At 38.0% G+C, this 17,387-nt stretch overlaps 1 protein-coding gene across 1 annotated transcript; it reads right to left on the reverse strand.

The window, feature by feature from the left end:
- Nucleotides 1-8,431: 8,431 nt before the first annotated feature.
- On the reverse strand, nt 8,432-8,860 carry LOC114195054 (uncharacterized). The gene has a single exon (XM_028085449.2). It carries the CDS (start codon nt 8,858-8,860, stop codon nt 8,432-8,434), a length of 429 nt encoding a protein of 142 aa, XP_027941250.2.
- Nucleotides 8,861-17,387: the final 8,527 nt, after the last annotated feature.

Raw genomic sequence — 17,387 nt, forward strand, 5'->3', positions numbered from 1 at the left:
AATTAATAATACTTCATAAAATATTACTAGCAAAAACACCTACGCGTCAATGTATGGCGCAAAGTAGATCTCTCTACTTGACTCAACCATCCATGTTTGCAAATAAAGTTTGATGTGGTCATGTGAGTTTCTCGAAGGTTAAATGGTTTGAGGTTCAATGAATCCATAGACGGAAGATCGACCTTGATCCACAATGAATCCATAATAAATCTACATACATAAAATAAAAATTAATGCAACAATAATATTAAAAACTCAAATACAATTAGTCCAATTTTACAAATAACAATAAATATAATTTTATTTCGTAATTTTACAAATATTATTATAAAAATTCAATTAAAAAAAGAAATAGGCCCAAAAAACTATAAAAAAAATAGTCCAAGATAAAAATTATAATTGCAAATAAAAAAATACAAGCAATTATGTACATACAATGAAAAAGAGATAACAAGCAAAATAATCTCAAAACGATTTAAATGGGGATGAAAACACATAATATTCAGTTGAAAACGCCTACAATCAATCCACAATCAAATCCCAACCAGTTTGGTGGTGAAAAATGTTCGAAACTCACCTAAAGGAGGTCGAAATAATGGTCGCCGACGGGAAGGATTGCAAAATATTGCAAATAGGGATGAAAACGGAAAATATTCGGTTCAAAATGCCTAAAATCAATCCACAATCAAATTCCAACAAGTTTGGTGGTGAAAAACGTTTGAAAATTACCTGGAGGAGCTCGGAATGGTGGTCGCCGGCGGAGAAGCTTCGTGAAAAATTGGTGGCGCGACGAAACAATTAGGGTTTCTGCGTTTCGCAAGAGAAAACCAAAAAATTGACGTTGAGGCTGCATGGTCAGACGTTACATAACGTCGGTGCAGAGGGGGTCAGACATTAAATTAAGTCAGGGCAGAGTGGGTTAGACGTTAAATTAAGTCGGGGTAGAGATCTTAGACGTTAATTTTTACATAACATATGTGTACTGTGGGTCAGACGTTAAATTACGTTTGTGTTGGAATGGGCAGATGTTAAAAAAGTCAAATAATTTACAAAAATGCCACTGGTGATTTTTAACGTGAAACTTTTTCTGGGAAGACGTTATATGGGTTACGTTATAGGGCTTTTTTGTGTTAGTGATTCGATCCTCAATTCATTTAAAAGGAATCAATGTGGTCCTTCCATTAAATTGATGTTGACATCGTTTGAAAAGTAATCACGTGTCAATGACTTTAAATTTCTCCAACCCTTCACTACCTTTGTTTATACTCACCTTAACTCCACGACCACCTCTGAAGATAGTAGAAACAAGTGTAGTGAGTAAAAACAGATATATTGAAGGGTTGAAGAAACTTATAATCGCTAACATGTGATTAGCTTCTAAATAGTATCAACACTAATTTAATATAAAAACCACATTAATTCCTTAAAAAAATGATAACTGAATTGAAGACAAAAAGTGTTCCACCAAATAAGAAAATCAATTTTTATCCCCTTTCTTTCTAACCAAATTATTAATTTATTAGAAATTTCTTCCATTAGTAACACTTGGTTCTCTCCACACTCTTGGAGAAAGTTGAAAAAATGTATTCTTTGTCCTAAATATTTGTACATCTTTACTTTGGCACATTTAGATTTAGTTAAGTATTTAACTCAAAGTGGATTTGAAAATGATGTGACGTGTGTTCAACTCTTTTAAAATTCAACCAAAATATCTTAGGATGTATTCACTTGCGAAGAATGATTTGGGAGGAAGGAAAATGATGAATTTTAATGGATTAGAGGGTGAAGTTTGAGTTGTTCACTTTAAGGGATTTAAAGGTGAAAATGAGTGAATTTAGATGTAAAGTCGGTGAAAGTTTATGAGTGATTTGATTGATTTGATAGATTAAAAATTACATTTAATTGAAAGAAAATCAAAATTACAATTTTGTCCTTGATATTGAAAGTAATCTACAATTATAGTTAGATGAGTTAGATTTCTTTTATAGAAAATATTTAAATAAACAAATTAATAAATTAATAAAAAAAATTTAAAATTAATAATTACTTCTTCAACTTTTTTTTATCAATTTAGAAATTTTAGGTATTAATTATTTTAAAAGTCCATTTTTGCATCATTATCATAATTATACAACATTAAGAAAACAAAAAATAATTGAGGACGTAATTGTAATCTCACTAATATCACCTTCAAATCATCCCACATGAGAAAGGATGGAAAGATAATGGAATATTACTCTTCCTTCCTTTCACCCTCTCTCATATCCATACAAGTGAACAAATATATCACCTTAAAATAATTTTTGTTTCTTCCCTCTCAAAAGTAAATACACTCAAGTAAACACAACATTAAACTTGTTACTCTTTAATCAACATTCATTCAACTTAACTACTCAAATTCATCTTATATTGAGTTTGTCACCTAATTAACTTATTTTATCACTATAACTAAAGTAGTATAATTAAACTCTTATTAAAATTATCAATTTAGATAATTTAATTTTCATGGTCACCTCCTTCAATTGTTTGTGCACTTATTCGGTGTGACTTAACATAACTCATTTAAAAATGATTGATATTATCCTATATACCAAGGAATCATGTTGTGCACTCACATCTAAAATCATTACTTTCCTTATTTTTCCTACTTTCTTTTCTAATTCAATCCACCACTCTACACACACATTCTAATTCAAGAATTAATTTAGTTATAAGCTCAATATTAGAAATAAATTATCAGCAATCTCCAAAATAGGAAAATACTACAAGAAATTCTTTAATTACTAACGAAATTTTATCCACAGAAATAAATTCATCAATAAAACATAATTTGCAGATATAAATACATTTGTCAACAAATTTAATTTTTGTTACTAACAAATTTTAGTCATAAATAAATATTTATCGATAAATTTTAGTCATAATTGAAAGCACATGTTAAGTAGAGCTAAAAAAAGGTTCTATCAAATAATAAAATCAATTTTTATCCCTTTTCTTTCTAACCAAATTTTTAAGGTATTAGAAATTTATTCCATTAGTAACACTTGGTGTTCTCTTGAGAAAAAAATGGTTAAATATGTTTTTTGTCCTTCAATTTTTAGTGAAAATTGGAATTAGTCCCTATTGAAAACCCTGAACCAATTTAGTCCATCATCTTTATAAATGTGTGGATTTAGTCCTTTAAACCAACTTTTTTTAAGTTTATTTGATATTTCAAACGCGTTTCTCAACTAATATTGAAACGAACATGTGCAAGACGATGTAAAAAAATTAAAATATTATAATAAAATGTGTTTGAAACATTAAATAAACTTAATAAAATTTGGTTAAAAGAACTAAATTCATACATTTACAGAGTTGAAAGACTAAATTAGTTTAAGATTTTCAAGAAAAACGAATTCCAATTTTACTAAAAGTTAAAAGACCATAAACATATTTAACAAAAAAAACTTTGTTCTAAATATATGTCAATATTTCCCTTGGTACATTTAGATTTAATTAAGTTTTAACTCAAAATGAACAACTCATTTAAACTCCTATCACACCATTATCCAATAACTATAGTCAAAATGTAACACCCCATTTAATTAAGTACGTGAAATTAAAGGAATGTCACGAAAAAGATACATAAAAGCGCGGTCTGGGAGTTTTAAACTCAACTCCATACAACCCATGGCACACCACGATGCCCAAAAGAATCTATAGGAAAAGTTAACCAGAGTGCATAAATCTAAGGACGAACAGTTACATGGGTTGCAACCCTAAATAAACTCATACAGAAATATAAACTAGTCCACGCGGACTATGCAGCGGAATCTCCATTTCCTTGCTGACCTCTGGAACCTCGCCCATCTGCTCCCATCAATTAAATTGATGATCATCGCAAGAAAGAAGAACCACATACAAGAATACCATACAATAAATCGGGTAAGCTAGTGCCAACAACATATATCATACAGTCAAAATATAGTTCTCACCATTCAATATCCATACATCATCCAAGCATGTTATGACTCTTAATCAATACACTACGACTCGACTCGACTCATCCAGATACGTATAACTTGGTCGGATTCAGCAGATGCCCGCACTTGTGGTGGATACCTCTGCTCACCCCCGAGCAATGTGTTACAAGTGTTACGATGGATCAATTTTCCCTCACCACAAGGTTAGCCCTTAATGAATTTCAGGCCTCCTGCTACTCTCACCACAGGAGTCAGTCCGCTCTAAGTGAGACTAATTAACTCCTTAGAGTGTCAGGATGCAACCTTAACTTGAATCCTTACCTAGTTATACAGATGGGGCACCACCATGGACACCCACTAACAGGGCCATGAAATTACGTCCCGACCACTGAAGCGCAGCCCTGGAGGTCTCACCTAGAGACCCCAAGGAATTACACGCTGACATAGACCAACAATCATAAATCAACAAGGAAATAATCACATACACCATGCATGGAAGATTCATACCAACATCCATAAACAACCCCCATATATCACATGTCAATCAGTACCAGCTCGTATTACCAACCTTGAGGAACATTTCCCCTCATGTCAATATCATGCCACAAAATTACCAACCACCAAGGTTCATCGTTGTTCATACCCGATTTGTGATCACATACGTATCTAACCCCTTATGTAATATTCACGTAAGATCATGCCACTCTCACCCGTCATCACATATGAGCCCCCCTCATCATATATATATATATATATATATATATATATATATATATATATATATATATATATATATATATATATATATATATATATATACATTCAACCCATCATGCCATCATGCAATAATCTTATTAATCACATGCCAACCATCCAAAACAGAAAGGAATACCAAATTAGACAGCACCCTCGCTCAGCCCCTCGCTCAGCCCCTCGCTCAGGAAGAGAAGTCTCGCTCAGGCGAGAGCTCGAAATCCTGGAACAATGGCCTCTGTACTATCTCGCTTAGGCGAGACCCTCCTCGCTTGGGCGAGATTCTCACTCAAATAAATGGAGCTGGTCGCATGGGCGACCCCTCGCGCGAGAATTACTGGGCAAGCCTCAGCTCACCTCGCCTGGGCGAGATAGCTCGCTTGGGCGAGAGTATCCGTCCTCGCCCACTGTTCAGGCGCGTAACAGACCAGAAACACAACCAAATAGTTCAATAGCACATTCCACACACTCAAGACAGCGTACAGATCGTCAAATCACACATACATTTCAAAAGAAAAACATGAACATCAATTATTTCGCAAAACCCTAACTTCCCGTACTTGAAAAGGGGTTACTCTGGGTCGCGGAGCACTGCAGCTCGAGAGATGGACTGGACACTGGCGGAACAGTAGCAGAATAGCATTATTACGGGACCTTGAGTGAGGGAATACAGAAAAGAGCTCTTACATGGAACAGGCATGGGATTGGGGATCACTTACATGGAGCAGTAGACCAAAACCTGAGCTTAAGCGGACTTGTTCGAGATGAGGAGGCGAACCCTAGCAGAGCTCTTTTGGCAGCGGAGGGAGACGACTACGTTTCTGTGAAGGAGTGAAAGTGAGTGGATTAGGGAGAATTAGGGTTGGGTTTTATCACTTGGGCCACCCTAGGCCCATTAACAAGGGCAGCCCCTTTACTTTAGGGCAGAAAGTATTAAGCCAATTTTAATGGGCCTTACATTCTCCCTAACAAGAAAATTTTCGACCTCGAAAATAAAGACTCACCAGGTAAACAGATGTGGATGTGATTTTCTCATGCCCTCCTCTAACTCCCAAGTCGAGTCACCCGTCCTCCGATCCCAGATGACTTTAACAAGACTAACGGTCTTTCCACGGCGTTCCTCAACCTTGCTATCCTCAAGAGCGATAGGTGGTACTTTCACGGTGAGGTCTTCCCTGATCTGTATATCTTCGGCTTCTAACACATGAGCTGGGTCAAACACGTACTTCCTCAGTTGTGAGACGTGGAACACTGGGTGAAGGTTTGCCAACTTCGGGGGTAAAGTTATCTCATAAGCCACTGGCCCAATCCTCCTCGTGATCTGATATGGACCAAGGAATTTAAGAGAAATTTTTCTTGAGCGGAGAGCCCTTCCCACGCCAGTGGATCGGGTTACCCTCAAGAACACATGATCGCCGGTTGCAAACTCCAAGGGCCTCCTCCTACGGTCTGCATAGGCCTTCTGCCTACTCTGAGAAGCCTGCATTCTGTTCCTCACCATCCTCACTTTCTCAGTGGTCTGCTCTAACAGTTTGGGTCCAACCAATACTGCCTCTCCATCCTGATACCAACAAAGAGGAGTCCTACACCTTCTACCATAAAGTGCTTCGTATGGTGCCATGCCAATGTTCGCATGAAAACTGTTGTTGTAGGTAAACTCTATCAAAGGCAATACCTCATCCCAAGCTCCCAGGTGATCCAATATACACGTCCGTAGTAAGTCCTCAAGTGACTGGATGGTCCTCTCCGACTGGCCATCCGTTTGGAGGTGATAGGCTGAGCTCGTAGTCAACTTTGTCCCCAAGGCCTCCTATAAGGTTTGCCAGAAGTGGGATGTAAAACGTGGGTCTCGGTCGGAAACTTTGCTCAAAGGTACTTCATGTAACCTCACAATCTCTTTAACGTACAGCTGGGCCAACTTGGCCATGGACATCCTCAAGTTCATCGCTAAGAAGTGTGCACTCCTGGTCAATCGATCCACTATCACCCAGATGGTGTCATGTCCCCTAAAAGTTCGCGGCAGATGGGTCACAAAGTCCATGGAGATGTTGTTCCATTTTCACACGGGTATCTCTAAAGGCTGTAGAATTCCCCCGAGTCTCTGGTGCTCCACCTTCGCCTTCTGACAAGTCAGACAGGCTGATACAAACTGTGCCACATCCTTCTTCATTCCCTGCCACCAGAAGTTTTCCTTGGGATCCTGGTACATCTTAGTCATGCCAGGATGCAGACTAAGACGACTCTTATGCCCTTCCTCAAGGATCAACCGTTTTACCTCGACGTCATCAGGTATACACACCCTGCCTTGGAACCTCAGGATGCCATCATCACCCAAAGCAAAGTCTCTGGCTTCATCCGATCCAAGTTGTTCCCTAACCTTGTTCAAACTGGCATCCAATAACTGCCTCTCTCTAATCAAGGTCAAGAAGTCACTAGATATAGTCAAGGTACTACACCTAATGAACTCGGACCCCAACTCCACCTGTAGCTTCATGTCTCTAAACCTTTCTAGCAGTTCCACCTCCTTAATCATAAGGTGTGCCGTATGTACAGTCTTCCTACTCAGGGCATCTGTTACCACTTTTGCCTTTCCTGGATGATATAGGAGCTCGAAGTCATAGTCCTTCAGGAATTCCATCCATCTTCTCTGTCTCCTGTTCAACTCCTTCTGGTCAAACAGATACTTGAGGCTCTTATGATCACTAAACACACAAAACTGTGTACCATAAAGATAGTGCCTCCAGATCTTCAAGGCAAATACTATCGTTGCCAACTTTAGGTCATGAGTGGGGTAGTTACGCTCATGCACCTTAAGCTGTCGTGAAGCATACGCCACTACCTTTTTTTCTTGCATCAAGACACAACCAAGCCCGAGATGAGACGCGTCGCAGAAGACTTCAAACGGTTTCCCCACGTCTGGAATTACCAATATCGGAGCACTCGTCAACCTTCTCTTTAGTTCCTGAAAGCTCTCCTCACACTTATCCGTCCAAGTGAAAGGTTGGTCCTTCCGGGTAAGTAAAGTCAGAGGTGCCACTATCTTGGAGAATCCCTCTATGAACCTCCTATAGTAGCCTGCCAACCCTACAAAGCTCCTGATCTCAGTGGCCAACTTAGGACTCTCCCACTTTACCACTGCTTCAACCTTTGCTGGGTCCACAGCAATTCCCTGGGCGGATATCACATGCCCCAAAAACTAAACCTCATCCATCCAGAACTCACACTTAGACAACTTGGCATATAGTTGCTTCTCTCTCAAAACACCAAGCACCAACCTCAGGTGTTCTGCATGTTCCTCTTGAGTCCGAGAATAGATAAGGATGTCGTCTATGAAGACTACGACAAACTTATCTAGGAAAGGTCAGAAGATCCTGTTCATGTAGTCCATGAACACCGTTGGAGCGTTGGTCACACCAAACGGCATAACCACATACTCATAGTGGCCATATCTGGACCTGAAGGCCGTCTTTTGTACGTCATCTTCCTTCACCAATATCTGTTGATATCCTGACCGCATATCAATCTTCGAGAATACTGCTGACCCATGTAGTTGATCCATCAAGTCGTCGATTCTCGGAAGAAGGTACTTATTCTTGATTGTCATTTTGTTCAACTGTCTGTAGTCTACACACAGACGCGAACTCCCATCCTTCTTCTTCACTAACAGCACTGGCGCTCCCCAAGGCGAAAGGCGAAGTGCTGGGTCGAATAAACTATTTCGCCATCAGTTCCTCTATCTGTTTCTTAAGTTCAACCAACTCTGCCGGTGCCATGCGGTAGGGAGCCATCGATACTGGACCTGTCCCTGGCACTAGATCGATAGAGAACTCTACCTCTCTGCGGGGTGGTAACCTTGACACTTCTTCTGGGAACATATCCTCAAAATCCTGCACAACCGGTATCACTGACGTCGCCTCTCCTCTCTCCACCTCCAGATGTGTGAAGATCATGTAACACTGCGCACCGTCATGGAGTTCCTTCATAACACCTTGAGAAGATACCAACTCAGGCTCCTCTGCGTTGGGAAAGAGCAGTTTCTTCTCTCGACCGTCTATTAAAACGCGATTGGCAGAGAGCCAATCCATCCCTAAGATCACCTCCAACTCTTGTAGAGGCAAACAGATTAAGTTCACCCTGTACATGCGTCCCTCTACCTCCACTGGGCACCTAGCACATAAGGACGATGTCCTGACCAAACCCGACGCCGGAGTAGACCTCGCAAGCTCACACTACAGCTCGCGCACCGGCAAACCCAACCATTCCACACAAGCATTTGACACAAAAGAGTGTGTCACTCCAGAATCATACAACACACATCAAGAAGTACCAACTATTATGCAACTACCCATAACCAAGTTACCTGAGCCTGATGCCTCAGCTCCTGACATAGCATACACTCTGCCGGTAGCCTGAGGCCTGTTGCCTCTGTCCCTCCTCTGATGCTGATGGGGAGTCTGAACTGGAGGGCGTGCCGCTGCCCTGGCAAGGTTGGGACAATCCTTCCCAAAGTGGCCTTCCTTGCCACAGTTGTTGCACCTACGGTAACCCTCTATACGTGGACAAGCACTCCTCAGGTGAGGGCCTCCACAAATGTAGCACTGAACTCGGCCCTACTGAGGAGAAAAGCTCCTAGACCCCTGAGGCTGATGGTGGGGTCTATCATACGGTCTCCTCCGCTCCTCATGCCTGGGCTTGGACCCAGACGGTCCATCGATCCTTTGAGGCGGCTGTGGCTGCTATGGGCGCTGACCTTCCACCTAACACTTCATCTTCTCCATCACCCTGACCTTCTCCACCAGAGCGGCAAAGTCCTTGATGGACAAGGGAGCCACCATCAAGCGGATGTCACCGCGAAGCCCATTCTTGAACTTCCTGCATCGCCACTCCTCATCGAGTGGCAGGGTGTAGAAACGGCTGAGGTGTTTGAACCTCTCAGCATACTCTGTTACTGTCTTCCCTCCCTGGGTCAACTGGAGGAACTCCACCTCCTTGGCGTACCGGATGCTGTCTGGGAAGTACTCTGAGAGGAATCTCTCTCTGAAAGTTTCCCACATCACTGGCTCATCCCTCTCCTCCATGATGGATTTGGTGTTGATCCACCAATGCTCCGCCTCCCCTGTGAGCATGTACACAGAGAACGCCAACCTGTTCTCCGCAGGGCACATCTTCGCATCATAAATGCGCTCCAGGTCCTTCAGCCATTGGTCTGCGACGTCAGGATTGGTCTTCCCATCAAACTTCGCTGTGTGGTGCTTCAGAAAATCCTCTAAGCTCCACTCCCTGACTACAGGTCATGGTTCAGGACTAAACACAGGGGCAACCGCCCTGTTCTCCTCCAGCTGGCGGAGGGCCTCCATGTGCTGCTGATGAGCATCCTCAGCAGCTACCCTCGCAGCCTCCATTTGCTGTATCATCGCCTACTGCTGCTCAAGCGACGTCGCTTGTCGTTGCATGGATGCCCCATGCTGTTGCATCATCGCAGCACTCTGCTGCGCCATAGCCGCTACCATCGCCTCTATGGCTCTGGCTATATCAGGTACGTCTCCCTGGGATGATTGCGAAGTCCTACGAGGAGGTGTCATAGTCCACTGACACACAGAAAATCACTTGGTTAGGCTCGATAAAGACAAGAATTTAACTAAGAACACTCAGAAGACACAGAGAAAGCTAAGCGGATATCCAAGTCCACAGACCTAAGGAATTACCGCTCTGATACCATAAATGTAACATCCCATTTAATTAAGTACGTGAAATTAAAGGAATGTCACGAGAAAGATACATAAAAGCGCAGTCTGGGAGTTTTAAACTCAACTCCATACAACCCATGGCACACCACGATGCCCAAAAGAATCTACAGGAAAAGTTAACCAAAGTGCATAAATCTAAGGACGAACAGTTACATGGGTCGCAACCCTAAATAAACTCATACAGAAACATAAACTAGTCCACGCGGACTATGCAGCGGAATCTCCATTTCCTTGCTGACCTCTGGAACCTCGTCCATCTGCTCCCATCAATTAAATTGATGATCATCGTAAGAAAGAAGAACCACATACAAGAATACCATACAATAAACCGGGTAAGCTAGTGCCATCAACATATATCATACAGTCAAAATATAGTTCTCACCATTCAATATCCATACATCATCCAAGCATGTTATGACTCTCAATCAATACACTACGACTCGACTCGACTCATCCGGATACGTATAACTTGGTCGGATTCAGCGGATGCCCGCACTTGTGGTGGATACCTCTGCTCACCCCCGAGCAATGTGTTACAAGTGTTACGATGGATCAATTTTCCCTCACCACAAGATTAGCCCTTAATGAATTTCAGGCCTCCTGCTACTCTCACCACAGGAGTCAGTCCGCTCTAAGTGAGACTAACTGACTCCTTAGAGTGTCAGGATGCAACCTTAACTTGAATCCTTACCTAGTTATACAGATGGGGCACCACCATGGACACCCACTAACAGGACCATGGAATTACGTCCCGACCACTGAAGCGCAGCCCTGGAGGTCTCACCTAGAGACCCCAAGGAATTACACGCTGACACAGACCAACAATCATAAATCAACAAGGAAATAATCACATACACCATGCATGGAAGATTCATACCAACATCCATAAACAACCCCCATATATCACATGTCAATCAGTACCAGCTCGTATTACCAACCTTGAGGAACATCTCCCCTCATGTCAATATCATGCCACAAAATTACCAACCACCAAGGTTCATCGTTGTTCATACCCGATTTGTGATCACATACGTATCTAACCCCTCATGTAATATTCACGTAAGATCATGCCACTCTTACCCGTCATCACATATGAGCCCCCCTCGTCATATATATATATATATATATATATATATATATATATATATATATATATACATTCAATCCATCATGCCATCATGCAATAATCTTATTAATCACATGCCAACCATCAAAAACAGAAAGGAACACCAAATTAGACAGCACCCTCGCTCAGGCAGAGAAGTCTCGCTCAGGCGAGAGAGTCTCTCGCTCAGGCGAGACCCTCCTCGCGTGGGCGAGATGCTCACTCAAATAAATGGAGCTGGTCGCCTGGGTGACCCTTCACGCGAGAATTACTGGGCGAGCCTCAGCTCACCTCGCCTGGGCGAGATAGCTCGCTTGGGCGAGATTATCAGTCCTCGCCCACTGTTCAGGCACGTAACAGACCAGAAACACAGCCAAATAGTTCAATAGCACATTCCACACACTCAAGACAGCGTACAGATCGTCAAATCACACATACATTTCAAAAGAAAAACATGAACATCAATTATTTCGCAAAACCCTAACTTCCCGTACCTGGAAAGGGGTTACGCGGGGCTTTGACTCTGGGCCGCGGAGCACTGCAGCTCGAGAGATGGACTGGACACTGGCGGAACAGTAGCAGAATAGCATTATTACGGGACCTTAAGTGAGGGAATACAGAAAAGAGCTCTTACATGGAACAAGCATGGGATTGGGGATCACTTACATGGAGCAGAAGACCAAAAACTGAGCTTGAGCGAACTTGTTCGAGATGAGGAAGCGAACCCTAGCAGAGCTCTTTTGGCAGCGGAGGGAGACGGCTACGTTTCTGTGAAGGAGTGAAAGTGAGTGAGTTAGGGCGAATTAGGGTTGGGTTTTATCACTTGGGCCACCCTAGGCCCATTTATAAGGACAACCCCTTTACTTTAGAGCAGAAAGTATTAAGCCAATTTTAATGGGCCTTACACAAAATATCTTAAACTTGTTACTCTTTAATTAACATTCATTTACATTAATTACTTAAATTCATTTGTCTGGACACTCAAAATCACTAACATGTGATTATCTCCTAAATAGTATTAACACCAATTAATTCATTTAAAAAAAATAAAAAGTAAATTGAAGACAGAAAAAAATAAAAAGTTACATTAAATAAATCACTTAAAAATAACCTATTGAACCAAAAGAAATGTTTAACCTTAAAGTTTAAGTGCCAAGAATGTATGAAGACGAAATACAAACACAAAATACATGAGCATGTTACAACACATATGAAGAATATATTGATATAGTGTAACTCCTTCTTTATTTCTCTTATATATATATATATATATATATATATATATATATATATATATATATATATATATATATATATATATATATATAACTAATTAAATAAAGTAAAGAAGACTTTATACTTTTATAAAAAAATAAATTATTGATATTATTTTTTATTGTATTATTTATTAATAATTTTGATAATTAAGTATTACTTTAATTTTTTTAAGGTATAAATACTGATTTGGTACCCCAATTTTTTGGAAAAGTTCAATTTGGTACCCAAACTTTAGGAATGTCTAATTTGATACCCAAATTTTTTAAACGGGTTTATTTTAGTACCTTCCATTAAACACTACATAACGACGTTTGGCTTCTGTTGAGGTGGCACTGTGCTAGGGATACGTGGCAGAAACAATGGTTCAAATAAAATGAGTTGGAATCCCCCTTTATTTGTGAACTTTAAGTGCCCTATTTTTTGGAGAGTGCCCTATTTTGTGGAGAGTGCCCTAATAGGTGGTTTTCTCTTCTTCTGATTTCTCTAAACATTGAAGAAACGTCAAGGGCTCAATCATCTTCCTCTTGCTCTCACAATTCATGGTTGATGTGAAATCAAAGCTTATCCTGTAATGGTGGTTGTAGAGGGTTGGGTGAAGCACCCACATGCAATTACGGAGTGGAAGCTGTGCTGAGAACGGCTAGAACTATCAAGAATGATGGGAGACAATTTTGGAGAACGGCTGAAGCTTCTTCTTCCTAGCTTCGCCCTCTCCAACAAACGGAAGGAAATCTTCGTCCTTCTTCTCCGATCACCGAACGCAAATCAACCACCGAACCCTAATTCCCAAATTTAGCTTCTGTCCTAATTTTCCGTTCTGCAAATTTTTCGATTTCACATCCCTAATTTTTGTCTCAAATCGACAACAACGCTTTTGTAAAAATTTTTACTTCACAAATTTTTTACTTCAATTTTTTTTACACCATAAAAACCACGTGCCCAACCATGTTTTTACCACGTATGACCTGCACAGTGCCACCTCAATAGAAGCCAAACGACATTATATAGTGTTTAACGGAAGGTACCAAAATAAACTCGTTTAAAAACTTTGGATACCAAATTGAACCTTCCTAAAGTTCGGGTACTAAATTGAACTTTCCCAAAAAGTTGGGGTACCAAATCAATATTTATACCTTTTTTTAATATCAAGTAGCATAATTTGTTTTACTTTACAACTTATGATTGAATTAATTAAAAATATAAAATTGAATAATAATTTATTATATGCTTTTGTTTCTTCTTATTATGCTATGTGTTTCCCCGTTTATCATTATACCCTTTTCCTGTTATGATTTTATGTATATATTACTTTTTTATTTTATATAATTTCATTTATTTATGAAAATAAAATAATAAAATATATTGTTTATTATACATTGTATTAAAGTTATATAGTAATAAAACAATTAGTAGTGCTTAAGATTGCGGTATATTCTGTTTTTAAGTTGATGTGAGCGGTTATAATAATAATAATAATTTATATTTATTTATATAAAAAAATTCTCTGGTGTTTATATTTGTTTTTCAATTTTAATTTTTAAATTAAAATATTTATTTTATTAATTTTATCTTTAAGTGATTTTTTTTTAATGAATACAATTTTTATTTGATATTTTTTTAAAGTTTAATTATTTTTAACTAAAATATTAATTATAAAATAAATAAAAATGATTTACAACAAAATTATAAAAATATCTATATTTAGTTTTGATTATAATGATAATAATAATAGTTTATTATTTTTTATTATCGTAAAAATATGAACACGTATGCAAGTGTAATACATATATTTCAATAATAATAATACAATAAATAATATTTTTGTACAAATATTTAGTTTTCCAAAAAAAGAAATAATAATGTTTATCATTTAATATTTTAATCTTAAATATTTTGTTGATATATATATATATATATATATATATATATATATATATATATATATATATATATATATATATATATATATATATATATATATATATACCCTATAGTAGTAACATGAATGGTACATTAGTACTTAATCTAAGATTTATCTTTTTAATTAGTCTCTTTGAATATATTTCAAGAAAGATATTATACCTATATTCTTAAATTTAAAATGATTTATAATTAAGAATGTAATTTATTTATATATTTATTAAAATATATTCATGAAAAGTATGCGATAATCAGGCTTAAGAACATTTTATGTACATAATTTAATCTTAAATTTATGAGAGAATATCTAATCGGCTCTGCCAGATTTATATTCTCATAAATTTTACATGTTTTAATTCCCCCTCTTTCATGTAATTTAATCTTAAATTTATGAGAGAATATCTAACCGGCTCTGCCAGATTTATATTCTCATAAATTTTACATGTTTTATTTCCTCCTCTTTCATGGTATCAGAGCGAGAAATCCTTAGGTACCTTTTGAATGTTTGTGTAATTGAAGTGGCTTGTATTTGCTAGGATACCATTTGTAGATTGGGCAGGTTATGGCCAGAAGAGCCAACAGAGCCATAAGTCCCATCTGATCTGGCTCTGAGGGTTGAGGAATACTTTGCATATTGCGACACTCTTTACATATATATTTTCTTGTTTAGAAATCTGATAAAAAAAAAAGAGTTTTTGAGCCTTATGATTATTTATATTCTTTTATAAGTATTACTCTACAGTGTATTCCGTAGATTCCTGCCTTTTATCTCCTACTACTGCTTTTCCGCTTTGCCTACTTACTATTGTTTTTCTGCCACTACACTGCTTTCTTGTTTTTCTGTTTAAAATTTTCTTTAATGGATAACATACAACCATTTCTAGGCTCCGACTACAAATCAGCCCTAACTGCTGTTGAAAAAATTACAAACTCTCCTCCTGTAGGTTATAAAAAACCTACTTCAGAAGTAGACCCTGTACACACAGTCATTATAGGACAAAATAACACTATAATAGCTCTTCTAGAAGAAGTTTCTAGAAAATTGAATCATATGATTGATTCTACTAAAGGGACGAACTTGTCCAAAGACATAGATGGTCTTATAAAGCAAGTATCAAAACTATCTTTAGGGACACATACACATATAAAAACAACTTCTAAAAATTCACAGAAATTTATCAAAGTTACAACTAAAAAAGATTCAAAAGCTGCAAGTACCAACGCAGCGCATTCTTCAAACAATGATAATAGTTTGTAATGATAACACAAACCAATACGTCTACACAAACACAAGCTGATAATATTAATATGAATAGTACAACAGAACCTAGTAGCACACAAAGATTCCCTGGAACCCCCAGAAGATTAAGGGAACATCAGACTAGAAGCCAAAATCTTATACAACATCCAGGAATCTTAGATAGATTCTTAAATAGACAAAGAACTACTAACATTAGAAGATTAGAAGATTTAGTAGATATACAACAAAATACAGATATAAGATCTAACTCAAGGATATATTCTCTAAATCCTAGACAATTATACAACATAGGGTGGCTAAGTTCTGAACGAACAAGCCTTTATCGATATAGGAGAATAGAAGATTTTCATCTCCCTGACAACACTTATGAGATAATCCCTCTAATATCTCCACAAACAGGAAGACAATTACAAAATCAACAAGGAAGATATGTTCACATGGGGTTAATTACCATTGGAGTCAGATCCTTAGCCAGACATATGATTGGAGCTAGAGCTTTGATAGTTCTACACGATTCAAGATTTCAGAATAATGATTCACAAAGTGTAATAGGGATTTTAGAAGTAGATTTAAATCAACCCTTTTCCCTTATTTATCTTGCTCCAAATTTCACATTAACTTTACAAGATTTTATAAATCATATAAACCTAGAAGTACAAACGATAGGTTTTGGACCCAATTGGATGGGTGAAAATCTACATTTAGACATAACCTTCATAGGAAGAATAAGTAACCATATTTGTTCTATGTATAGAATAAACACTAGACCATTAGAAGAAGCCATTAGCTCTTATGGTACACAATTCTTACCAGCTCAAGCCTTCACAAGAAGAAATGAAGGACATTTATGGCAAACACATTTACCTAGAGAAGAAAATAACCCAATTACAGCCCCTTCATCTGCCATTTTACATAACAGGTTTAGAGGACTTAGTCTAAGTTTTGTAGATTACACAAATATACCAAGACTTGACTTAGAACAAGATAGGTTAGCTGAAAATAGGCATAGCACTTCAGCCATTCCTGATAACGAACACATTTCCATGATGAATATCATACAATACGAAAAAGATGAAAATGATGAAATGACTGATGAAGAATGGAATCATCATCAAGCAATTATAGCCATGTATAGACAAGGATCTTTGGATCTCTCTACAAACACAAATATTGAAGATATTTACGATGAAACAGATAATATCATAAATAATTTCCTTGATAGCCTGTACTTAGACAAAGAAGACAACTCTTCAATAATATTAGAACCTTTATCTACAATAGGTTTCGTCAATACAAGTGTAGGATCAGTAAACCCCAACAGTTATCAGTTAGAACATGTTGGTACACAAAGCTATTCT

This window comes from Vigna unguiculata, chromosome 8, assembly GCF_037176805.1.
Source record: "Vigna unguiculata cultivar grain cowpea cultivar isolate G323 ecotype 2 chromosome 8, ASM3717680v1, whole genome shotgun sequence".
Taxonomy (NCBI): domain Eukaryota; kingdom Viridiplantae; phylum Streptophyta; class Magnoliopsida; order Fabales; family Fabaceae; genus Vigna; species Vigna unguiculata.